Source organism: Podarcis bocagei (assembly GCF_964188305.1).
Source record: "Podarcis bocagei genome assembly, chromosome: 5".
Lineage (NCBI taxonomy): Eukaryota > Metazoa > Chordata > Lepidosauria > Squamata > Lacertidae > Podarcis > Podarcis bocagei.
The window spans coordinates 78,568,286-78,595,008 of record NC_138129.1 but is presented as its reverse complement, the minus strand read 5'-3'; the positions used below and the strand labels follow the sequence as shown (position 1 = coordinate 78,595,008).

At 40.8% G+C, this 26,723-nt stretch overlaps 1 protein-coding gene across 1 annotated transcript; it reads right to left on the bottom strand.

The window, feature by feature from the left end:
• Window positions 1-1,136: 1,136 nt before the first annotated feature.
• On the bottom strand, window positions 1,137-26,066 carry CNN3 (calponin 3). The gene is made up of 7 exons (XM_081194088.1): window positions 25,899-26,066; window positions 8,578-8,699; window positions 6,529-6,595; window positions 4,970-5,107; window positions 4,294-4,410; window positions 3,420-3,566; window positions 1,137-2,263 (listed from the first exon to the last, which is right to left on the bottom strand). Exons 1-7 carry the CDS (start codon window positions 25,953-25,955, stop codon window positions 1,916-1,918), a joined length of 996 nt encoding a protein of 331 aa, XP_081050214.1. The 5' UTR covers window positions 25,956-26,066; the 3' UTR covers window positions 1,137-1,915.
• Window positions 26,067-26,723: the final 657 nt, after the last annotated feature.

Genomic DNA, 26,723 nt, shown 5'->3' with positions numbered 1-26,723 from the left:
TATAAAAGTAACTCACAATTTACGTGCATTTAATTTGTGTGCATTCAGTTTTATGCACTTGGCAAAAAAACTGTAGAAAAAAATTAAATGGGGTTGGTGTCTGAGGAAAAGACTTTGGCAATCCCACCTGCCATTGAACCAATGTGTTTTTATTACACTTGATTTTGGCTTTGCATCCTATCCCTGGAATGTAGGCACAGCGTAAGTTGGGAGTCACCTGTATACCATGCAGCCTGGATAACATCTAAACTGTGAATAATCATGTCATAGATTAAGAAGCAGTGCTAGTTAGAGGGTCCCCTATGGTAAGGAGTACATTGTGGAATCATGTTATCTAGGAATTTTTGGTAATGTTCATATGATTAGGTTCCTTCCATTGCAGTCCTTTATGGAGAACATTGTGCATGTCCTAAATTAACAGAACCATTGATGTCCTGAAGAACAATTGTATCCTGCAAAGGAGAATCAGTGATCAGTCAAGAAGGCAAGTCTTTAACAACAAAGACCAAGAGGTTGGGAATATGTGCTGTATGCATTCCTTTTATTTTGGCATCCTTCAAGGGACAAAGCCTCATTAAATTAGACATATCTATAGGCACTATCTGGGTAAGTAATTGTACTATTTCTATACAAGAGTATTTTATGATAAACTTATGTTCCATTACATCAAATGATGATCCCCAACTACTAGTAGTCTGTTTGCTAAAAGAGTAGTCATTTTCTTTGTGTGCAGAGGGCAAGATGCAGCCTGACCCTCTACTGGTTTGCATATTAAGTTATGTGGCACACAGCTCAGACAAGCCCTTATTTCCCAAAGAACATCTGCATAACAGGCCTTTTCCCCCCTTTCTGAGCAAAACCACCTCTTTAAAGTCTCAAAAGCATACTGCTGGCTGCAAGTAAATTTTGCCTTGAATGTCTCTGAATTCTAAACTTTTGGCAATGAACTCTCTTTTACAAGTAAAAGTTATAAGCAGCAAGGTAGAATCAACATGAGTGCATTATTTCCAATCTCCAATGAATTGTTTTGTTGAAAAGGAAAGAATACGTTTTGGATAAGTTATAAACAAAGGGACAGTTGTAAATGTTTTCTGTAATTTGAATTTTGTATTTAATAACACAAGTTATCACATGCCTCCAAGAAAACAACATTTATTTATAAAAAATACAACAAGATCGGTTTATGATGAGAAATGTGGCAATAAATACAATTCAAAGAAAAGGCAATTCTACATGGATACATTATGGCACAGAAATAAAAGTCAACGCACCATCAAAACATGGAGACTTCTGTGGGCTCAGAATTTATACAAGCTCCCTTTTTAAGCAAGACAGCTCTTTTTCTATAAGCTTGGTCAATTTAGATATTGGAATGGAACACACACAATCACAAATGCACATTTATTATGTCTACTGTGAGTTTAGAGGTTAGCAAGCAAGTACTTATGAACAGACAGAAATCTTGCAGGTAATAAGCCACAACCTCAGTTTTTGTGGCATGGTCCACAATTAAGTCTTACAGTTTTCCACATAATGGAACTGTAAATAAAAACATTTTTAAAAAAGGAAAGGGCTGATATAGTATGTAAAATGCTCATTTCAGAACAAGGTTGTAAAAAAATGCATAGTTTTTATTATTAAAAGACTTGGCTGTATAAGAGAACTCCCCCTTTCACAGTATTCCTTTTTACTTCATATGCAGTTATTGTTATGCTGTAGACTGCAACTGTTACAGCACTAAAGGCAACTAGAGAAGGAAAGGGCAGAGAAAGGAAAAAGGAATGTTATGTAAGGCAATTATTTCCTTAGGTACATGAAGCATAATGTGTAAAGAAGACGGGTAACAATTCCACAAGGCTAGTTTCGTTCTTTACTGAATAAAATAATAAACTAATACTGAGCTTTTGAGGCAAATCTAATAATCAATGCCCTGGTCACTGTACTGACCGTGATAATCTCTCTGATATTCATCTTGGTATTCGCCGTGATAGTCATCTGGATATTCTGCCTGATAATCGCTATCGCTGATTTCTGACCCATTAGTTCCTGTTCCTTGACTTCCATTATGAATGACAGGTTCTGTTGGTGCAGCACAATACTTTGGATCATATACTTGCCGTCCAAGCCCATAAACGCTCATCCCTTTCTGGGAAGCCACTTTGTTGGTGCCCATTTGTAGTGAAATAGTGGTGTTGTCCATGGGTTGTAATGTGAGCTTCTGGTCATAAATGTCTCGTCTTGTGCCTGGTGCAAGCATCCCTGCCTAAAAACAAAGGGTTTAAAGCAGTTTGAACAGCATTGGGACTTTTAAAATAATAATGAGTGATGGCAGGAATGCATGTGTGCATAACATTTTCCAGATACTAAGCTACTCAGCATGGAAGTCTCCTAAGTGAGATTCAGCAAGCAATAGACTCCTCATCCCATCACAGAAATCAGAATAAAGCACATTAGGAAGAAGCTATGGGTGCATGCTGAGGATCTTCACAAATTTGTATGTGTATTGCAAGGATGAAGAGCATCCTAAGTGATTATAAACTGGGTAAGGAATTTCACAGCCTCTTTGATTATTCTGAGCTGCAGGCTACATCTTACCCCCAAGCTATTTAACTTCTATATGAAGCTGTTAGGAGCAGTCATTAGGAATTTGCAACACAATGTCACCAGTACATGTTGATATCTATTGTGGGTTAGCAGGTCTCAAGTTCAGGAACTGGGTCATATTGCCTTTTCTGAATAGGGTTGCACTCCCCTTGAAGGAGCAAGTTTGTAGTTAGGAAGTACTCATTGAATTGTGTTTGTCAGCAACTGCAAAGCCCCCTTGCACAGCTTCTGTCCTATGTGTAAAGCAGACTGTGCTCCCACACATTAGCTGATGCACATCTTGACCAACCAGGATTTACCTCTGTGTGAGAGAGCTGGTTTCAGGAAACTCATGCACTGGAACCCAGTGCTAAACAGGGCTGACCTTGTACATCAGCTGATATGTGGGGTCCATCCAGTTTGATCTAGGTGTGAGAGAGCTCACTAGAAGAAACTCATGTACCTGAACCTGCCAAGCTTCAAAGAGGATTACATTGGACCAGCTGCCACAATGAAGAAAAGCTTCCTTTTAGCAGCACCTTGCTGCCATAGATGCTCTGAAGTCTCAACTTTCAAAGTTATACCCACCAATCATAATTGGCCCTTTAGGAAGATCCTGGTAAGAATCTGGCCCACGGATCAAAAAAGGTTATTCCCCCCCCCCCAATGCTACAGATTACATTATTCTAATGCACACAGAAATGGTGTGGATGCTGCAGCTAGTGCAAAATGCTGGTCTAGAAATATTTTAAAATAAATAAAATACCAAACAATGAAAGATAAAGTTTAGGACTGCAGAAACAAATATCTTAAATATGAAAGTAACTTTTGCTTACCTGACTAGCCCCTTTGTTAGTACCCATCTGCAGGCTTATTGTTGTCTGGTCAAATGGTTTATCAGTTTGCATCTTTGGATCATAGAGATGTCTCCTAGTCCCATAGGCAGTCATGCCTGCCTGGCTGGCACATTTATTGGTTCCCATCTATAAAGAGAATGAGGATCACTTGAATCACTTGAAGAAAGTACTAAGTCCTAAGATGATGTGTGACTGCAGAGAGGGTTATTCAAAGATTAATTACAGAGAGCCAACCTGAAATCTTCACGGCTGTCTTCTACTCTACAAATTACATTGAGTGGTGTGGTAGAAATTGCCACCATGTCCATGCCTACACCATACCAGTAACATGTGTAACTTCAGCTGTGTAATTACAGTGCCAATCCACCTGATTACATGAACAGAAGATTCACATGTTACTGAGTAGCACAGGAATAACAGAGGCAGTGTTAATCACGCTTTTCATGTTAACAGGTAAACCAGATCTATGATGGACCAGAATAGAGCAATTCTACTGTGACCTACCTTATTCTTCCTCAAGTATGCTTCCTCATGTTGTTGCTGCTTACCTGGAGGGACAAAGTGATGGCGAGGTTGGAGCTATGCAGATGCACCAGAGGAAATGCCAGATTGGCTCTGCCAGGGCTTTGCCCCTCCAAGTAAGCAGCAGCAAGTGCCTCTTCCAGCAGGCTATTGCTGTGGCTCAAAGCCACTCCTGCTGTTTACTAAGCATAAATAATTGTCCATTACACCTTAAAAGGTTTTCCTGTGTATACTGATATACAGCACAATCCCATGGAGTTCAGTGGGGCTTGCTCCCAGGTATGTGTGTACAGGATTGCAGCCTTAGTGAACTTTCAACTTTTCTGCTTACCTGCAAACCAATCACACTTTGTCCAGCCTTCAGTTTTCCTGCATCAAAACTTCTTGCTTGCTTTTCTGCATATTTGACACCAATATCGATTGTAGTATGAAAGCCTTTGGTTTTTGCCTAGGAGGAGAATAAAATAACAGCATTTCTAATACACATTTTATACAGGAATACCATTCATATCACTTGCTTTTGGTTGTCCTTGATTTAACAATTCTGTGTTCAATTTTAATCCAATTAATGCAGGGGTCAGTAAACTTTTTCAGCAGGGGGCCAGTTCACTGTCCCTCAACCCTTGTGGTGGGCTGGACTATATTTGGGGGATGGGAATGAACAAATTCCTATGCCCCACAATTAACCCAGAGATGCATTTTAAATAAAAGGACACATTCTACTCATGTAAAAACACGCTGATTCCCAGACCGTCCGTGGGCTGGATTTAGAAGGCGATTGGGCCAGATCTGGCCCCCGGGCCTTAGTTTGCCTACCCATGAATTAATGGATCATTGATTGTATAGTTTCAAGAGCTACTTGGCAACAGAGGTGAAGGCATGAATAACATCCCACAACTTCTGCAGGCCAAGCTTCATATTTGGTTTTACCAAGAGTAATAGAATATAGCTGCTAGACAAGTAGATCAGTGTAATGCACTGGACTGCATATGTCATTATGTACATACCAGACCTGCTAGTGCCACCAGTGATGTCTGAACCTGGGTCATATTTCCGTTTTCAAAGAGATCATTTGCTTCAAATATATCATGTGGTTTCATGCCATATTGTTGTATGGCCTTTATAAAATTCCCAATGTTCTCCAGCTGAAATTAAATAAATGCATGATGGTCTTAGTGCTTGATGATATTGTTACATAAGGCAGAACTAAATACTGTATGGGAAAGTATGTAATAAACTTGGAAGTTTTTTAAAAATAAAGAAAGCCACTTTGTAATTGGTTTCAAGCAATTTGGAGTGGGGGCGCGTACTGGGGTTGCTTAAACCTTTACCTGACCTGTTCTCCACTCTAAAATTCCCCCTTTCATTCCTACTTCTCTTTTTAAAGTGGCTGTCAGGATTTTCTTACACATGCTTGCATGTTTTTGGTTTTTGTTTTAATTCTATTCCCCCTGTTTCTCAAAGGAGACTCAAGATGGTTTAAACAATAATAACAACTGAATAAAACAATCTCTTTAAAAAATGCCAATACAGTGGTGCCTCGCAAGACGAAATTAATTCGTTCCGCGAGTTTTTTCGTCTTGCGAAGCACGGTGTAGGGATAGTTTTCGAAAAGCTTCAAAAATTACCAAAGTCTTTAAAAACCTCAAAAAAGGCTACCACACCGCGTTCTATGAGTTGCTCCTCGAAGTCAAGTCGCAACTGTATTAACGGTTTTAAGAAAAAGGAAACAAACTTGCAAGACGTTTTCGTCTTGCGAAGCAAGCCCATAGGGAAATTCGTCTTGCGAAGCGGCTCAAAAATTGGAAAACTTTTCCAAAACCTATTTTGCAGCCATTTGGTAAGTTAAACTTTTAAAACTTTTTTGGGGGGTTTTGGATTTTGGGTTGGGGTGTTTGGAATTCAAGGACTTGGTGTTGGGTAGGGGTTTGCAAGAATCTGGAAGTTTTCAGTGAGAGACAAAGTTTCTCAAGAAGGCAAGTGTTCTACTATGACCTTTCCTGTCTCAGTATCTATTTTCAATTTCATTTTGTATTGCCCATTTATTCTTTCCTGATTTGTGCAATATGGGTAATTACATTTGTTCCTGTAGTTCTATGGGTCATTTATTTGGAAAGCAAATACAATGGACCAGATTCCTTGGACAATTAATAATTTAAAAGTGTATATAGCTGTAACGGTGGGGGGGGGGGCAGAATAGAAGGGCATTTGTGAAGAGAAAAAGATTTCACCAAGCCTAACGAAGTTGTAATCAAACCCACCACTTCTCTAGTTTCTACAATAATTGTCTAGTTTTTTCATATTCTACTCCCATAATATTAAATTACCAGGTTTGGTACTTTCAATGGTATTCTAATAGTAAAAAGAGAAGCTTTATACTGTTTAATCATTAATGCTTGCAAGGTGAACAATTGCTGTTTCCTCAAAAATAAATCAGTAAAGGCGAAGGTGTTGAAGGCCTCACTGTGACAATAACTGTCATTAAGCTTTCATTCATGCATTTTCTCTCTCCTTCAGAGAGAGACACTATATTATTTGAATACAGTATTTAAATTAGTTTGTTTACCTGATGCCAGTTTAGTTTGGATTGATTGATTTTCTTTACTGATCCCGGGTGAAGTTTGTTGATAAGCCTGTAAAAAACAATCAAGTAAATAAACTGCCTTTCTTTTCGCATAGCCACCACCAATTTTAATCTCCATATTACAGCACTACTAATGCACAGATAAAAACCAATATATAGTTGTACCTTGAAAGTTGAACGGAATCCATTCCGGAAGTCTGTTCAACTTCCAAAACGTTCGAAAACCAAATTGCGACTTCTGATTGGCTGCAGGAGCTTCCTGCAGCCAATCAGAAGCCGCAGAAGCCCCGTCAGACATTGGGCTTCCAAAAGAGCATTCATATACAGGAACATTCACTTCTGGGTTTGGGAGCCAAAACGTCCGAATTCCAGGGCATTTGGGATCCAAGGTATGACTGCATATTTTATTTGTACGTACAGCTTATTGGAAGGCAGTTTGCATGCTGGTATAGCCACTTTAGAAGGGACTAGAGCCACATATCTGAATGTCCTCCTTGGGGGGCAAGGAGGAAGAAAATGAGAATGTCAGGAAAAACATGCCATCCTGTGTGATGAATTTGTTACATTTTAAATTCCTATAAATTTTAAATACACTCATAAATGGAAATGAGTGATTCATGGGGGAACAGTGTGAGTGAGCAAACCCATTCACCCTTTCTGCCCTATCTCATTGCAATCTGTTGCTTTAAGCAGCTTTCCCCTTGGCTCACTTCTGGAGTTTGAGCTAGGCTGGTGGAAAATTGCTTGAAGCAGCTGAGCACAATGAAGTAAGGGAAGAAGACAAAGAATGTTGTTTCTCGCTTCATGTGCTGCTTTTTGTATCAAGGGCAGATCTCTTTCTTAACATGTGAACAGGCCCTTAGAAACACGATTAGATAGGCTCAACAACTTTGGTTTCCATAAAAAGATCCAACAAGTTTGTGGGTGTCAAGAATTTTACTTTTTGAAATATGGCAACCCTAGCAGCACTTAGTAATTTTACTGGAAACCACAGGATGGGAGTGTTATTCTGCTTGGATCCTACTTGCAGGTTTCCACAGACATCTGGTTGGCCACCATAAGAACAGAATGCTCCACTAAATGGACAACTGGCCTGATCTAGCTGGCTCTTATGCTGATTTTAATTGCTCTTTGGCAGGGAAGGTTCTGGTATATTATCCTATTCCCTTTTCAGTGTTGCTTAGAAGACACACTAGTGATACCAGTGCTATTTATTGTTTGTGTTTTGTTTTTTAAGAGGAAGAGAAAAGGCAGAGAGAAAGAGTTGCCAGTTATAACGGACAACAGTGTTCTTTTATTTTTAAAAGTCATGTAAAAAATATTTTGGTAGGTGCAACTTTTATTTATTTATGCAAGGGCAGCTGCATCTTCCAACATTACCTGTTCTATACACCTGTTAAAAGATAGCAGTCCTGCCCTCTTTTGTGTATTGTAATTCTAAAGGAGAGAGGGAGAGAGGGAGAGGTGGGCATATCCAGGGAATGGCAAAACAGAACCCTGCCAGGGGTGCAAAATCACCCCCGAATGCTCCGACTTGAGGAAAGAGTTACTTGTGTGAGGTGAGAGGCATGACAGGCAAGTTGTTTGGATTACAATTGCCTCAGAATAAACTGAGATTGGGCGGGGGTAGGGGTGACAGGATGACTAGTGTTGCCACTGCTGTCTTCATGCTCACTACTGACAGGGGCTTTTAACTTCTCCTAACTTTTGTGTGGAGCCCTCAATGCCCCCTCTCCCCAGGGGACCCAACTAGACCCTGCCTGCCTGGCTCCCTGCTTGTTCGTTGAGATGGAGGGCTCAGCCAATGGCTATTGCAGTAAAGTGATGGGGGTGGGTGGTGCTGATACAGTTCTCTACAAAGGATGCAAGGGACCCTAGTATGTCTTTGGGTATATCTGGTAAAATAATAATGGGGGGGGGGGGGAATCACACTGTGTCCTAGAATTAAATGTGGATCTTATTTCTGAAAAAGTTGGCTACTGGCCTAGAAACTAAAGAGCTCTGCCTGAAATAAAACATGATGTGGCTTACTCGCACAGTATGATGCCATCCTTTAAACCCAATTGAAAGTTGGCTCCAATGCTCATGCCAGTAACTTCTTCAATCCAGTTGCGGAGATCTTCCTCTATCTGTGGATCATATTTCAAAGCAATCTGCAATACAAAATAATGATCAATTCAACACTTTCTCTGATTTTAATAATGCAAAATTCATATTTGATTAGACAAGGATATTTTATAAAAGCATCTGAAAATGGATCCAATGCTATCCCAGAAATCAGCATCACTAATTAGCATAAAGTATTACAGTATTTATCATTCTAAACCCTCATGATAATTTTCAGCTGTTCAAATAAACCAAAGGGTTTTTTCTTTGGAAATCTCTTGTCTAATGTCTATTCTATTCATAAGCATACTCTGCTGATGCAAGCATTCACTGAAATTCTACATGACCCTCCTTGTATGTCATTCTGTTCACTTAGTAAACCACTTGCATCACAGCTGATTCATAACTTATAAATTAACAGTTCAGCACTATAGCAACAGTAAACAGTAAAAAGAAAAAAATGCATTCCAATACCAAATTTTAAAACCACTTTTGCATTATATTACCCCATTCCCATTCATTTATCATTTAGAAAAGTATAATGTTAGACACAAGGAGGGAAAGAAAGAAAATCTGGAACAAATCTGAGTCAGAGAATATAGTTAGCAATGCAATCCAGTGTATGTTTATTTGGAAATAAATTCCATTAAGTTCAGCAGGGCTTGCTCCCAATTATGTGTGCACAGGATTGCAGCTCAAGGGTAAAAAAGACTGTTCTTTCCTCTTCCAGTTGTATATGTAGATACACCTCAAATTAAAGAAAAACCTAACATACCAAACTCAAATCACAGATTTGTTACTCTTTAACATACTTTTGGGCAGTTAATAAGCAGAGTTGCTGATGAATAGTAAAAGAAAATTGCCCCCTCTAGTCTTCACACTGATTATTTTAAGTTGGATTAGGAGAGACAATATTTTACTCTTTTACTGATATTCCTGCTTAACAAGGAGTAAGATATGTATGTTCTCCAAGTCTCTCAGAATCTGTAGGCTGTGTGCAGAGCCAATATTTCACAGTAATACAGTGTACTATATGCTTGTATGGTCTTGCTATGAAACACAGCAACATATGTGAAATGATGGATACAGCATCTAAGAAATGTGTTTACTCTTTGCATTCAGTTTTGAGACATCAATAAAAACAAATGTGGCTCTTGTTTCAATATCACCTTAATAAAGCAACAACATTACAGTACAATCCTTCAGCCTTCCAAAGGCCACTGAAGCACCACTCTACTGGCAGGATGACACTTACACTATTGGAAACACCTTGGAGCGCCAGGAAAAACTTTTCTGGGTGTGGATTCCCCACCAGCAATGTTCCACTGGTGCAGAGGGTCAACATGGGGCATTCTGGGAGCAGCTATGAATTCACAGGATGCTAAGCCTCCTTCCCCTGACGTGCCTCCTACAAAGGTCTGAAGCTACTGAGACTGGTATAGTAATTTCCCCTCACTGAGGTCAATGGGCAGGAAAAACAACTATTTTAATTAATTAATTAATTATTTTTTAATGGAGGGTTCGTGCCTTAGGTGGAGCAAACCAACAGAGCTATGGAAGTGGTGGTTCTTCTACATGGAAGCACAGATGCACTGCTTTTGCCGAGAACAACCTGCACATACAGAACTCAATATCTGTTTGGCACCTATAAGGAACTTTCCACAACCTGCTCTCTACACATGCACAGATATAGGGACACCACTGTTCTATCTACGGTATCTTTAATTGAATCCCAGACACAGTAATGCCTATTATCAAATGCAGTAATATTCACAATTGACACAGCATACAATCAGAAGGAACACATCTTGTTCTTTAATTTTAATTCTAATGGTTGAAATCAATGTTGTTAATCATCCATTTGTCTCAAGAGACAATGGGGTGCGTCTCCAGGGGTGAAGCCAAACTGCTGTGTTAACAACACCAAAGTGACCTCCCCTGGGGTGCAAGCCTGGGCAGTGTGTATGGCAGTCCTGGGCTGCTCAGATGACAAGACCCCAGCCCAACCCTTGTCCTTGCTGATGTGGTCCAAAGGAAAGCAGAGGAATATGTTTGGCACCAGCCTGGCTGCAGGAGTTGCTGGAAGGAGGCATACAAGACACCATCCAACCATCTTAGGGACTCCACTCTGGATTTGTATAGGGTTTACTCCTTAAGCCTTTTCTTCTTCCAAAGGTATCTCACAAAAGTAGTGGAGGTTTAGGATCAGAGTTTTCCTTCCTACATGGGCTACCTTCCCAGGTTGATGAGCCTCATCTGCCCAATCAATAAATAATACGATATGTGTTTATAATATACAGTTTGTTGCTTCTATGTTTGAGTTGAGACCCTTTTTAATAATTTAGAGATAGTTAAAAGAGCGTGTTATCACAAGAGGCTTTCAGAGAAAGGCATTCAGCTGTTGAGCTGGAGAGCACAAAGGGTGAGTAATGTTTCTATCCAGACCATTTATTACCAAGGAATGTCATCAATTTTGTTGTTTCTGCCAAGTCATCATTTTTCAATCTTCATTTCTCAACCCTCCTGAACATTTGAAACATGATATTTCCATAGTGAGACAAGGAGTAAAATACTCAGTACCTTGAAATGCTTCTTTCCTCACTATGCTCCAATAGCCCTGGACTAGCCACATGACACGTTACCAAGAACTCCAAAAAACATTTACTACACACATGCAGACAATGCTGTGTTTGTATTCCCCTGCCCCACCATTTCCTTCACAATATCACTGAACTAGGTAGTTTTTGGACAGACCTGCAGTACTCATCTGTAAAGGCAAATAAGTCATTTGTAGCTCTAATAATAATTTCATCAGATTTTAATATTCTATCATGTCCAGTACTTGTGTAGTAATTGCTTCTGTGCTATAAGGTGTGTTGTTCACATGACGTAAGGCTACTTGTACGATTCTGAAAGAACGCATAATTGCTATTCTCTGAAAGATTACAGCATATTACATTATTTAAAATATAGGAAGTGTTCACAAACTATGTACCTATCCTAAAAATAAAAATCTTCCACTCACAATGTTACGGTTTCTAAAGCTCATGGCTGCACAGATGTGATTGACAAGCCAGTTTCAGACTTTCTTCACACATGAAGACCTAAAAAAGTAGGCTTGAAAATCACTTTCCTTGGCCTGTCATTGCCACATTCTACATACACCAATCTATGACCTTTGTACTTTGGACCAAAGGTCTGAAAAGAAACAACAATGTACATAAAGCTAAACACATGTAGGAGCTAAAAGCAGTTTCTACTCCTGCACAGTTAGGGTTTCCCATAACATGGATCACCAAAGCACATACAGCTGTATGTGCCCAGATGTTCCTTTTCAGATCTTAGAATCATAGATTCTAATGCTATAAGGGACCCCAAGTGTCATTTAATCCAACCCCCTGCAATGCAAAAATTCTGCCCACAGCATTCCTGGGTAGACTTGCACCGCCAACCTTCTGGTTAATAGCCAGACACGCTGATCCACTGCATCACTGGAGGATGTCTTCCCCTTTATGAGTTAAATTCAAGGGCTGGGCCAGTAGGGTGAGCAACACTGCAGGCGAGGCCAGAAGGAACAGTCCCACTCACTCCTCCTCCATGTATTCACTGTACACTGGGACAGTCTGAATAGGACTAAAGAATATAGGCAATTCTACTGGAATCTCAAGAATCCATAGGTCTGCCAGTAACTGGGAGCAAGAATTCAATGACCTGCATAGTTTACAATCTCCATTACCACCAAAGCCAAAAAAAATAAGTAAAAAAAGCAAAATAAGTTATGCATATAAGAAGTACAATATTTGTTCAATCTGTACAGTCTAGCTATTCTTCACATGGAAATTGTGCAGAATTTATTTTTAGCTCACGCCACATGCAGCCCTGTTTATAGGACTGGGCTTCGAGAGAAAGCAGAGTTGGATGACTCTCTTCTGTTTCCTCCTGAAGCAAAGTTCTTAACCAAAGGTACTATTTCTGGGTTAACGGAGTCTGTAACTTGAAGCGTCTGTAACCCGAGGTACCACTATACTTTGCACTTACAATCATTTACTCTAATAATGAGCAGGTGCTCAGGTCATAGCTGTCAACTTTTCCCTTTTTTTAAGGGAAATTCCCTTATTCTGAATAGGATTCCTCACAAGAAAAGAGAAAAGTTGACAGCTATGGCTCAGGTATAGAAGCGTAGAAGTTGCAAGACTGGAAATGGAGCCCTGAAACAGGTCTGCAAGTTGCAGAGCTGGAACTGTCATAGGCAGTGCTTTTATTTTTTCTTTAAAAAATGTTTAGGGGTACTCTCATTTTCCTACTCATATTGAAATACTGCCCCTCAATGAGGCCAAACTTAGATTCACAAAATGTTTAGGAGTATGCGTACCCCTGTGTCCCCCCAGAAAAAAGCACTGGGCATAGGAATTAATCATATGTGGGAAAGTGAGATTTAATAAACAAGAATAAAGAATAAATTAAAAGTGCCTGAGGCGGTAATCCTAAAGTGGTGGTAGGGAACTGAAGTCAGATGAACTACTATTTAGCCAAGGTCCTGTGGGTTTCTTGCTAGCATGGGAGAAATGCTCTGGTATGTTTCCATGAATTCTGCATTTCTTTTTTCTTTCTTTCTTTTAAACATTATTTTCCTCCCATTTGGAAAAATGTTTTCCCATTGGGAATTTATTTATTTTTTTAAATGCCCAATTTGGGCAATTCTCCTTTTTTGGCCCAACTAAAGTTGGACCTCCTATGCCAATTGGGCCAGGGTCTCATAAGTTTGCAGTGTCAGGGAGGGGGAATAAAATATATCCTATGGCACATGGGACATATAACTACAGCTGAAATGTAATTGAAGTCACTTCCTATTAATGTTATACATATAAAGACAAGCCTTTTGTTTTTCTAAACTCTTGCCAGCTCTTAAATTAGTTAATAGGAAAAATAGGTAGGTGATAAGGGTAATAACTGACATAACAATTAAAACAGTTATAATTACATTTATATATATTAATATTTAAATTTATTTTAAGGGGTGTTGCTGTTTATTAACAATTCACTTTTTATAAAGTTTTCAAGAAGTATAGGTACAGACTTCATAAATTCAGGAACAGCTATGAGGTATTGTACAGAATCACTATAGTAAGACAAAACAACAAAACAACATTAACTGTATCCTGCTACATATCCAGAGGAAACTCAAACTGACTCAGGAAGAGGATGTACAGAAGCAGTTATTACAATGTCCAGTGTTCATTAGGAATAAGGTTAAGACCACAAATGTTTTGAAAATACAAATAATACCAAAGTTATTTTTTTGTCTCTGAAGGTTTCACATGATCTAGAAACATAGATAAGGGAATGCCATGTATTTACACATGAATGTTAATATCTGGCTCCCTGATCCACTCTGTTTTGACTTCATAAGTTTTTCAGCCAGCAGTACATCCCAGACCTTGGTTAGGAAAGGATGTCTGGTTCAGACAAAATGCCAAACCAGTTAAAATAAGCCACAGTTTGTAAGCCAACAATTAGGTTGGCATGGTGCAAACTTACTGGTGGAGCCAAGCTGGTGCTCCTGCTGGTGGTCTGCACCACACTGACCTCCTCACCCCTCTCCCCCTATTCATAAGCAGCAAGCAACCAGCCTGCCAGGAAGTTAGATTAAAGGCTTCACACTCATAGGTGAGGTGCTTCTGCACCAGACTATTATTATTTGATTTTTTTGTTTTTAATTGTTTTATGCTGGGACCAACCAGATAGAAGGACAAATAGAAATTTTCAACTGAATAAATAAAATAGACAGGCAATATTGCTCAGGCTTCTAGTAATTCATTACCTAGTACATCATGTAAAATTAATCTCTGCTTTGGCAATGAATTGATCATAATCGTTTCCCTTTTCTGCTCTCAGCCTTATAGGAGCCACATTTATTCTGATTAGTCCTACAGGTTCTTTAAAAAGCTACTGAATCTTATATTTTCAAAGACAGAGAGGGATCATTGCTTTTTGTATGTATATGTTGTGGTACAATGTTATGATCTTGCACACTGCACATAAACTAACCTTACTAGTCTGCAAAGAGCATCAGTTAGAAACACAAATAATTAAGCAGTACATGCGTACCTCAGTTTAAGACCAGCCCTGTTTACAAACTATTCTGTTTACGAACTCCACAAAACCAGAAGTAGTGTTCTGGTTTGTGAACTTTGCCTCGGTCTAAGAACGGAATACGAACGGTGGAAGGGCACCGACAGTGGGAGGCCTCATTAGGGAAAGTGCACCTCGGTTTCAGAACGTTTTCGGTTTAAGAACGGACTTCTGGAACGGATTACGTTCGTAAACCGAGGTACCACTGTCTATAAATGTCTTAAATGAAGTAACAGTGAAGTACTATTTGAAAATTAACATGTAGCAAGTAGGACATGTACCATGTACTGTGCAAGCAACACAGGAATATAGGAAGCAGCCTTATACCAAGTCAGACATTGGGCTGTATCCAAATAAGTGCTATGTGAACATTCTGGCAGTACAGTGGAACCTTGGTTCTTGAACTTAATCCATTCTGGGAGTCTGCTCAACTCCCGAAACTGTTCAAAAGCCAAAAAAAAAAAAAAAAAAAAAAATGGAGAAACAGGTCAGATTAACTACTGTGTTGTACACACAGTTGCAATTAAGTGTCTAGTGGTAGGTAATTAGTGTATTAACAGGTATCATAAATTACCTGATTTGTTTCAGATCTCATTACTCATTAATTGCTGTATTCTACATTCTACTCTAGCTGCTTATTCTTAAGAAGTTGGTCTGCCCTTATATAAATAACAAATGCTAAGAAGTGATTATACTCCATATTTTTCTTTTCCATACTTTATAGTCCCTATTTAAATGCCTGTACTCTATACCCAAATATCTATACCATCTGAATTAGTAATATATCCCAGAGCAAATCATGAATAGCAGGGAGGGTCTGCACCATATCCTGGTCAAGTCTTTGTCTCTGTGCCAAGTTTTGCTCCTGGGAAAATGAAAGTCTTGTTACAAAGGTAGCAAGTATCCTGCAAAATCTATATAGACCTCTATATCTATGTGCAATTACCCCTACATACATCAAACAACAGAACACATAAATTGTTTAACAGACGTCATGAGGCTGATACCCGAGAGGAGAAAACATTCATGCAATGTTGTGTTCCTGCTCTTTCCATAAATTTATTCAGAAGTAACATTGTACTGTGCTTTGATGTTATTGTCAATTGTTTCTGTTTTTTGCTGCCGTGACATATATGTATTGCACATAGACAAAGAGGAGTTCAAAGACAATGAGATGATGGACAAAACCAAGTACAACAAATTGATAGTAGCACAATAAAGTTCCACTTGAGCAAGCTTTGTATACTCTCTTTAATAACAACAAATGTTTCAGTAATATTCAGGTGAAGTAACACATAAACAATATTTTTTTGTAGCAAACATGAAAAATCCCAGCAGATAACAACTTCATACTTGCAATTTACTGATGTTTTTAAATGTGCAGTGTGATTTTGGCTACATTCTTGAAAGCACCCACTCAAGAGAAATCTCAGTGTCTATTATAGAGCTATTCCAAATTTTCAGCAACACAGCCTTTTTCTTTTGAAAAGTAATGTTATTTTATAGGAAAGACGACTGGTGATGTTCATTACACTTAATCAGAAATCTCCTACATATTCTGAAACCTTGAACAAATTAAATAAAAACTGGAGTGATACTTTTCCAATTTAACAACATTCCTCTGATTGACCTCTTAATTCCACCTGTCTGAATAATGAGAGAAGGAAAACTGTTGCAAGTTGCCTTCAAGACTTGGTGATACCACCGGCCCTTAAAGGGACCCCGTTAATAATTCATCATTTAATGAATATATTAGACCTTTAGAAGTGGTCGTTGGGGGATTTGGTGCAAGGTGTCACAAGTACTCTGATCACACCCAGCTCTATTTCTCCTCTGCACTGCAATCAGTTGGAGCTGTGCAAGTGCTTAATCTGTGTTTGGAGGCAGTAAGGGGTTGGATTACCTTAAATGGCAGTGCTATAGATTATTGCTTCTTGGGTCTGGGAATGAACAGTGTCTTCTGGATGAGGTTGGACTCTCCTTGAAGGATCAGGTACAGTCACAGGGCGGGGGCAGGGAAGAGAGATAGCTTGACTACAGTAATCCATACTCTCGAACCTTGTTGTTGTTGTTTAGTCATTTAGTCGTGTCCGACTCTTCGTGACCCCATGGAGCAGAGCATGCCAGGCACTCCTGTCTTCCACTGTCTCCTGCAGTTTGGTCAAACTCATGCTGGTAGCTTCGAGAACCTTAGACTACTTTAATGTACTCTACATTGGATTGCCCTTGCAGGTGGATAGTACACCACAGCTAGGAAAAAATACAGCCATGAGGCTGTTGGCTAGTGTACCTTTGAGATACTATGTAACACCAGTCCTTGAAAAACTGCACTGGGGCCTGTTTGCTACTGAGTGCAATTCAAGGTGATAGTTTTGATGTAAAGGTAAAGGTAAAGGGACCCCTGACCATTAGGTCCAGTCGTGGACTCTGGGGTTGCGGCGCTCATCTCGATTTATTGGCCGAGGGAGCCGGCGTACAGCTCACAGGTCATGTGGCCAGCATGACTAAGCCACTTCTGGCGAACCAGAGCAGCGCATGAAAACACCGTTTACCTTCCCACCAGAGTGGTACCTATTTATCTACTTGCACTTTGTGCTTTCAAACTGCTAGGTTGGCAGGAGCAGGGACCGAGCAATGGGAGCTCACCCTGTTGCGGGGATTTGAACTGCTGACCTTCTGAGTGGCAAGCCCTAGGCTCTGTGGTTTAACCCACAGCACCACCCACATCCCAAGTTTTGATGTACAAAGCCCTAAATAGCTTAGAACCCAGCTATCTGAAGGCACCTCCCACTGTCCTGGCCATACCATCATCAAATAAGGACCAAGCGTCTGAAGCACGTAATAAAGCCCCCTTGGTGATGGAACAATCTTCCTCCTGAGGTTAGACTGACACTAGCATAAACTAGTTTTTGGTGCTAGTTGAAAACATTTCATTTTCACTATGCCTTTCACTGTATCTGCCTATAGCTGGGGTGATGTGTACATTGAATTTTATATTGTAAACTGCTGCTGTTGGTTTAATTATGTTGTGGCCCATAATGAAGGGCAGGATAAACATTTTACAAATAAATAAAACAGGACAGCCTCTTGGACAGAGCATGATGCACAGGCCTGAGACAAAGACAGGAATGGTTCATTAATATGTTTCTGTGATAAAAGAGAGGAAATGGACTGCTGGGGAAAAGGTAGGATATCATTTATTTGTTAATCATTGTAACACCTCCACTTAATTGCTATTACTATCACTAATAGCAATGTTTATTTCAGTTATTTAGTTCTTGTTGACAAGCAAGACTATGACTTTGTAAGTAGAATTTTATCTAAGAAGTGGCCTTACATCTCATATTTTTGTGCATTTTGATGTCTGGTATCTTTACTCTCTTCATGTTAGTAAGGAAATACAAGGTTTTTTGAGGGATTTTTATTCAGTATTAATTGTGAAATTGTTCTGAAATCTTTTATAAGGAAAATGATGGATAATTACATATTTATGTGTTGTATGAGTAATAATGTATTTGGATCTTTGTTTTCATAAGAACAGTTTTTGTTGTGAACTGCTTTTGAGAATAGTGTACACAGAAAAGCAGTATACAAATAAATTGACTTACTGACATTTGACATTTGGTCCCATTTATAACAAAGCAGAAAACTTTAGTTATTAGCAGACAGATCTGTGAAAGTATCTAAATAACAATTTGAGCTGATTCTCTATTACTCATCGTTGACTTCCAGGGTACTTAAACATATGTGTCCAGCTGGAATTTTGCACTCTCTTGGGATAGAAAGTAATTGAAGAAAACAGAGGTAGGAACTTCGGCAGGCAGTTAGCAAATGTTTAACTGCCTTTACCTGTCATCCCTATCATCAGCAGGCACCTTCTTTGACACGTTTTAAACATCAGCTGAAAACTTTCCTATTCCGCCAGACCTAAGCAGGCAATAAAGAGTACATCACCGACAATGGTCTATTGATGTTTGTTTTCAATTTTTTTATTTTTAACTTCTTTAAATCTATTTATCATTTTATTGTTTGGTTTATCAGATATTTTGTATTTCAGCAAACTTTGGGGCTCAGCTGAGCCTGTGGATTCCTCCTTCTTAGGTATGGGTGATGTAATTTTAGCTACAGAAGACCTGACAGAGCTTGAAGATCGGAAATAGAGGAAATTATGATGATAAATGCAGATGACTAAACAGATCTTAGAAGACTAGGCAGAGTGGAAAAGGCCAAATAAAATATCAGGACTATCTCAATGAACTAATAACAGCATTGTATTAATATCACACAGAATTTAAGAGACTGCAACCCAGATGTTCATTGTCCAAGAAGGTTCCTTATTAGTGGTCGGTCATTATACTTTGGGCCACACCAAAACACTTTTGACTAGGTTTTAACTCTAACAGTGGGAGAGAGAAAAAACTAGCCAGTGCCTAAAGCTTGTCAGATACAATGCGCTGGGCACTGCCCAAAGGAGATTCTCATTTTGTTTTTGTTTTAGTACATACGTTTTTGCTTAAATGCTTTTACAATATTCCCTTAATTTTAAGAGCAGTTTGCCATGTGGTAGTGTGGTTTTGTAAATCGAATACCTCTAATCTTTGCTGGGCTTAGAGAGCATATATTATAGTTCTCCAAATTGTAGCCATAACATAGAAGGAGCAGTTATCCCAAATAATAAATAACCTACTCAGTACTAGTATGGCCCATGCCAGTCAGACACCTGGTAATCCTAACTTGTGTTCCCAGTTTATTTAACAAAACATTTGTAGTAGCTTAACAGCCTGACTCCATGCAGAGCTATGGGTGCCTAATATCCAACATTTCTCCAATGAAAATAGGGACATCCTAAGGAAAAGTGGGACATTCTGGGATCAATCAGAAACCGGGACGTCTTCTCTAAATCAGGGACAACCCTGGAAAATAGGGACACTTGGAGGGTCTGCTTTAGGCAAGCCTAAATCAACACAGGATTGTATTGTTAATAAGGGTCTTTCAAAATAATTTTTGGCTTTGAGTTCTGCACACTGCCCTAATACTTTAACATGTAAATTGCCTAATATTATCTAAATTGTTGCTATGCCATAAGTTACCAATGCCTGTCGAGCTTCTCTTTTGTGTCAGTTAGTTCAGATGAGTAAATCCTGTATATGCTGTGCTCCTACTCAATCTGTGTGAATGCTAGGGCCAGTTATCAACCTTTTCAGACCCAGGGCCCATGTTTAACTCAAATATGCATTTGGGGAAGCATTTATGAATCTTTTACTATATATTTATATGATACTCCTGTTACGACAAACCTTGGATCATGCTGTGACCCACTAGTGGGTCTCAACCCACCAGTTTAAGACAAGTGCTAGGAAATAATTCTATTCTGATATAGACTTGCTCAACAATCATTGAAGAAGGGCTGGGATTGATTATATCTGAATTTCATTCTCTACTAAGGAGAATTGGAAAGGAAAACCATCCTTACTCCCACTTATCTTCACTGTATTTTCCTGTTTTCTCAAGAATTTTTAGAACCCTACTATGGAGGAAATCCTTTTGTCTATTTTTAAATAGCATGTGTCGGTATGATTGGTTCTGTCACCCAGGGAGGCAGCAGCAAAGAATATTCTAATTTTGCACTGTTTCAAGGGATGGGGAAGGAGGACTTATTTTGACTTTTCTCACCTTCTTCTCATCCCCAGATTAGCATTATCATATGAACTACAAACCTTTATTGCCCTTATTTCTCAGGAACAGGATTACTACCAGATTCTAAGACAAATTTTGGAGCTAGGTGGTGGGAAATTTAGGCATATTTAAATAATAAAGAATAACCAAATGTGACAACCCATAGGGAAGAAACAGTGTGGTGTTGTTGTTTTCATTTTGTGGTTTTATATTCTGATTTTATCCTGTGCACCGTCCTGAGACCTGCAAGAATAGGGCTGTGTATAAATTATTATTATTATTATTATTATTATTATTATTATTATTATTATTAAACATTGCCTAAAAAAGAAAGTGTGAATACTTGCCTCATTGAAGTATGAACAGTAAGATGGAAAAAAGGAATCTAATTCTTACTCAGAGTAATAAATGATCAGTAGAAAGAAACAGAACTTTTATAACTTTAAATGCACCCACATCCACTATAGCTAGTAAGCAAGAAAACTTCTGTTTAATACTTTGTCATCTTCTCTTCTATCTTACTGTTTTCTGTCTTTTTCCTTATTCCTCCTTTGGGAGCAGAAACAAGTTTATTGACATAGGCATAGCCAGAGGGGGTGGGTGACAGCTGTCCCTCCCAATCAAGTAAATAAATAAAAATACTTAACTGACCAATTGCATCACAGATAGCTTGGTTCTGCCCCCCCCCCCCAAATCTTGACTACATCAATGTTTCTTGATATTAGAAAAATATTTTAAATGAATCACAACTTTGTGATGTGATCAGACATATTACTTAACCAACATCAGCTCTGCAAGGTCCCAAAAATAAAACAAGGTCCCAAAAATAAAACAGAAATAAGAAATAAATTGAAGCATGTGCTGCCTCTCAACTGTGTTTGTTTAGTCCAAAGTAAATCCCAATATCTTCATTTTAACAGCTTTCCAGGTTAAGTGTGCACAGGATTACAGCCTCAATCTCTTATCTGTAAAAATGGGATCTATGAAGTTGTGAAAATCAACAGGATCAAGTTCTGCAGCAGCTTAAAAATGCTGTGTAAATAGCTACAAGCTCTTTTAGGAACAGTTTCTGTTAAGTCATTGCAACTTTGTTATTGAAAACTAACTATAAATGTAGACTGGACATTGGAAGGCTTGAGTTAAAAGAAAGGCAAATGTCACATAGGCTATAAGACTCCTTCATAAAAATAAGTCCCATTTTAAAATAAGAACCACAAAGTTGGAAAATGCACTCAAAGTTCATCTAGTCCAACCCCTGCTAATGCAGGAAATTAACTACTACATTATCCCTGTTAGATGATCATCTGCCTTAAAAATTCCAATACTGTAGAAAGTTCACTACCTTCCTAAGCAGCCTGCTCCAGTTTAGAACAGCTCATACTGTCAGGACTTCCTAAATCTAAGTCATGAGTTACTTTCTTGTAAAAGAGTATATAGAAATGTTGTACTCACACTGCCCATTAAGATCCCTATTAAAAGCCACCTATCAAGAGGAATAGCTTCTTTTTACAAAGCATCTGACAAGTTACTTTAGTGATAGATTTATAGAGTGCCATAACTAGTTTGGTGTGTACAAAGAGGCTTTGGACATGTTTCTCCAACAGCAGTTCCTCATGGCATATAGCAAACCACTTTTTAATATGAAGAGGTATGGAGGTGAGCTGTACAAAGGGGGGAGAAGTCCAAAATTCTACTGAGCCTAGTTTGTGCTCCAAGATTCTAGAAGATATTAATTATAACAGCATTGTAGTTAAAATTGTATAGAATTTTTTTAATTAAATAGCCTGCGGAAGAAACTAAGTTAGTAACAGAATAGCACAGAATATGCAGAATGAAAAGGAAAGGGGTTCTGGCCTGCCTAGCCCATGCCCTCTTAACCTTCATCACCTTAGCCAGTCACTCTGGAAGAGATGAGGGAGAGACGTATGCCATAAAAGTTTTATATTTATTTTCTTAGTTACCCTGCCTTTTTCTGTTGAAAAATAATTATGTGCCTCTCTGGAAAACACTTCTATAAGTTTACTTATAATAGACTAATACTTGCTATATTTCTGTAGTTCAAAACCTTTAAAACTCTTTAACAAAAACCTAAAATAGCACACCTTCTTGGATATGAGGAATCAGGTGTCTTTCATTGGTAACAAATGCCCTACAAAACTCCTGGTTTTCTTTCCAGTGGTTGCCAATAAGTAAATAAAACGGAGTTAAATTATTCCACAACAGTAATTCAGTAATTCAGACTGTAATAAAATCTGAAATAGTTGCACTAATTGTTTAGTACAACTATTCTGGTTATGGCTGCATAAATCAGGCATATGAAGGGCTATATTAAAAATGAACTGCTTTCTCCACTTATGCTGTCAAGGAGTGCAGTGTGCAAGAAATTATTGCTCAAATATATCCTGCTCACATCTATCAATATTGCAAAGTTTGATGTCTGTTCCAAATGACATCACAAAATTCAGCACAAACCTGTAGCACCACATTTAGAATGCAATCCTAGAACTGCATTCTAAACCCTATTTAATAAACCCTATTAAATCAATGGGACTTAGGCTGCAGTCCTATATCCACTTACCTAGGAGTAATAGTCACTGAACTCAATAGGACTTACTTCTGAGGGGAAAAAAGATATAGAACTGGGCTGTTACTTACAATTAAACATGCATCAGATTAAGATACATGGGACTGGGATGCATACCAGAGCAAACATTCAGCTAAAGTATGTGAAACTGTCTTGGAGCAAAAAAATAAGTGCATAGGAGTCATTCAAAGCTGAAATATTCAGCTACTGCTACATTCAATTATTTCCATGTATGAAATGTTCCCTTATTACAGTGCTGTTTTAGTGTACAGATGAGGTGCCACTGTAACACATTTTCAAGATGAAGAGGAGTCTTGGAATATTTTATTTCCCAGGAGAGTTAATGGAAACTAAACCCCAAGCCGCAGTAGCTTCCTTTGTGTGTATCTTCCCCCACTCCTCCCCACCACTTTGGACTTGAGTGCAGCAGTGTGGAGACAATGAGCATTCTGTGCACAACGCCCACACGGATTGGCTGGGCTCCCCCCAATACCCCATGATGTAATGTGTTTGGAATGTGCCGGGACTTTGAGCTGGAGGGGGGGGCAGGGGTGGCATTTCTCATCTGTTTCCCAGACCAAGTGGGTTCAGTAAATTAACATGGACCCGGTGTGCATTTGCAGAATCTCACTACCTTTCTCATACTTATGTTTAGCATGGAATTGATTTTTTTAAAAGCCTGAGAACCAACGCCATTCCCATCTCAGTACATCACTGTGTTTGGGTAAATGTGACTGCATACAAGAGTGTACAGGAAATGTGTAGGTGAGGAGATAGCATCAAATATAGGTGCTGAGGGGTGCTAAAAGACTAGCCTAATAGAGGTGTGGATAGGAACACTATACATTGGGGGCAAACAAGGCAGAATTCAGAGAAAGCTGCAACTGGGTCCCATTCCCATTTTGTTTTAATCATCCTTTCTCCACAAACAACAAGCCCATATCTTCACAGCAAACTTCATCCTTGGTGGCATTTTAATCTGACAACTGCCAGTGTTTTAAAAGTGACCTCCATTTCAGAAATCAATCTGCCTTCTGTCTTTGGTACTGGTCTTTTAAATGCTGTTATCGGGGGATTGGTTAAAAAAACAACAACCTAAAATCACAAACTTCCTCGCCCTAGCCGCCCAGTCCTGTTTTGAGAGGAGAGCTCTGCGTCCACATACTTGTTAAGGGGCAATCAGAAGTAGTAACCCAGGGAGGGAGGCAGGGAGAACCAGGAGAGTGCGTGCACCAGCCATCCCCTTAGCACACCATCCTGCCTGGCGCTCGCTAGCTCTAGACTGGAGCCACGTAGGCTGGGATCACCTCGCGCTCCCCCTGCTGCTGCTGCTGCCGCCATCTCCCGAGCCTGGGTGGGTCCCGCAAGCCGGGGCGTGCGGGCTCCTAGGGAAACGAGGAGGTGGAAATCTTTTAAGGCAGCAGGAGCAGCAGCAGTTCCACACTCGTGTCACCCCCCCCCCCCACCGCACGTCAGAAGGCGCAGTCACGAGCGCAGAACTGCGCGTCCCGAAGCCACAAACCAGCGTTCCTCTTTGTTTGTTTCGGCCCCCCCCCCGCTCCCGCAACCCCTCCTCCTCCTCCCTCCGCTTTTCTCTTCATTAGACCCGGGCTTGTCCCGCCGCAGTGATTTGCCAAGGAGGAGCGGCTGGGCTGGCTGGCTGGCTTTCGCCTCGGCCTCTGCAGCTGGGAGAGAAAGAAACAAAGTCTCTCTCTCTCTCCCTCTACTAAAGTCTCTCTCCCGCGCACACCCCTTGGGCCTTCTTTCCTCTTAAGCGGGAGGAAGGAAGAAAGAAAAATTACACCCAAAACTTTCCCACACGCGAAAAGAAATACCCTCCCCGCCTGCGGAGGGAGAGCGGGCCATCCTCATTCCCCATCCAAGGAGGAGGCGAAGCCAGACACTTCTCCCCGCCACCGAAAGGAGCGAGGGATGAGGGGAAGCGGCGGCGGCGGCGCCTCACAGTCGGTGTCTCCACAGGCAGGAGGGGAGAGCGAAGCCTCCCTCTCGTCTCGCGTCCCCACCCCACAAAACCCCAGGAAAATAAAACGGGGAGGGGGCGTGTGGGTAAAGCCGAGAGACTCTGCCGTCAAGGAAGGGAGCTCAGGGTCCGCGGGGGCTTCGGCTTCACCGCCCCCCCCCCCGCCCAGCCGCTTTTGTCTCTCTAGCGATTTCTTTCGCGATAAATGCGCGGTTGGAAGCGAAGGGCTTTGTTTGCAACCCATTAAAAATAAATAAATAAAGTAAAATGAGGCAGATGGGGTGCGGTGCCGGGAGTGCCAGCCTGTGATTTACCTCACACGTACATCTGAGGACGACAAGGGGGTCACCCGTCGTCTTCTGAGGGGAGAGAATGGTGGTCTCGGTGAGGGGGAAAGCGGGGGCTCCTTCCAGTCCTCCTGCCGAGAAGCAAGGGGGAGGGGGCTCACTCGTCCTACACAGCCGGAGTTTGGGGTGGGGGCTTCGTTTCGCTCGTGCCCCACAGTAAAGGAACTCCCCCCTATTACACACACACACACCACACGGCTGGGGTAACCTTCGCCTTTCACGCGCCCCCCCCACCCCACCTAATCCCGTGCATGGTGAGGGGATGATGGAGCAGGCAAGGGAAACGAAAAACGTCCGAAATAGGCAGTTGGGAGTTTGGTTTTTCTCCCTCCCCCCCCTTCGCCCGAAAAGTTGTGCGTTGAGGGGGGGGGGCGTCTGTTCCCCTGACCCTGAGGAGAGCGAAACCATCCTCTCCCCTCAGGAAAAAAAGGGGGCTTGTCGCCCGCGCGTCCCCCCCCCCCGGTCCACGAACAAAAGCCGAAGGAGGCGCTGGGATAACCACCATCTTCTTCCCCGCGCGCCCTACCTTGTTCTTGACCTCGGCCGAGAGCCCGTACGAGGGGCCCTTGTTGAAGTGGGTCATGGCGGCGGGTCGGTGTCCGTGTGCGCCAGAGGTGGTAACGCTCTGGCTTGCCTATGCTGCTGGTGCTGCTGCTGCTTGCCTTCCTGCGCTCGACTGGGCGGCTTTCTCGGCGCTGCCTGAGCTCCGAGAGAGCGAGGGCGGGCCGGGCTCGTAGGGGGAGAGGGAAGGAGGAAGGGAGGGACGTGGGCCAGGCTGCCTGACAGGGGAGCCCCGCCGCGGAGCTGCCGGCTGCAGAAAGTTCTAGTCCCTCCCTTGTCCGAAAGGGCGGCCTCCGCCGAAACATCCATTTCCCTTCACAGGAGCTGAGGCGGCGAAACGGCCGGGGGGGGATTATAACGCCCCTCAGCTTCTCATCTGGGCTCGTACCACACAACAACACCCCAGGGCAAAATCATATCCCCTGGAAGATCAGACTCCAATAGAAACTACTCTGGTTTATACACGGAATAAACTCCATGCAGCTAAACCCATAAAATAAAACAAAAACATTCACAGGCACACGACCTTGGATACAACCAAGATGGATTGTTTTCCCCAAACTTTGGTCCTTAAAGCTGTTTTTTTTTTGGGACTACAATTCCCATCATCCCTGACTGCTGGTCCCACTAGCAAGGGATGATGGGAGTTGTAGTCCTCAAACAGCTTGAGACTTCTAAGTTTGGGAAACGCTTGATTGCTGCAACGCCCTCCACTTCGGGCAGCTATCTTTGAAAAGTTAACTGGGATGCTTCAGCTGGCCCAGAATGCAGCTGTGAGGATGTTGGTGGG

What these genes read in the sequence shown, in the direction of transcription:
- CNN3 (XM_081194088.1), bottom strand. Translation starts at nt 25,955, where the DNA reads ATGACCCACTTCAACAAGGGCCCCTCGTACGGGCTCTCGGCCGAGGTC. An exon ending in CGGCCGAGGTCAAGAACAAG is followed by an intron (nt 8,700 to 25,898) that starts GTAGGGCGCGCG and finishes TTTGTATTGCAG; the next exon opens with ATTGCTTTGAAATATGATCC. An exon ending in CCAAACTAAACTGGCATCAG is followed by an intron (nt 5,108 to 6,528) that starts GTAAACAAACTA and finishes ATTTAATTTCAG; the next exon opens with CTGGAGAACATTGGGAATTT.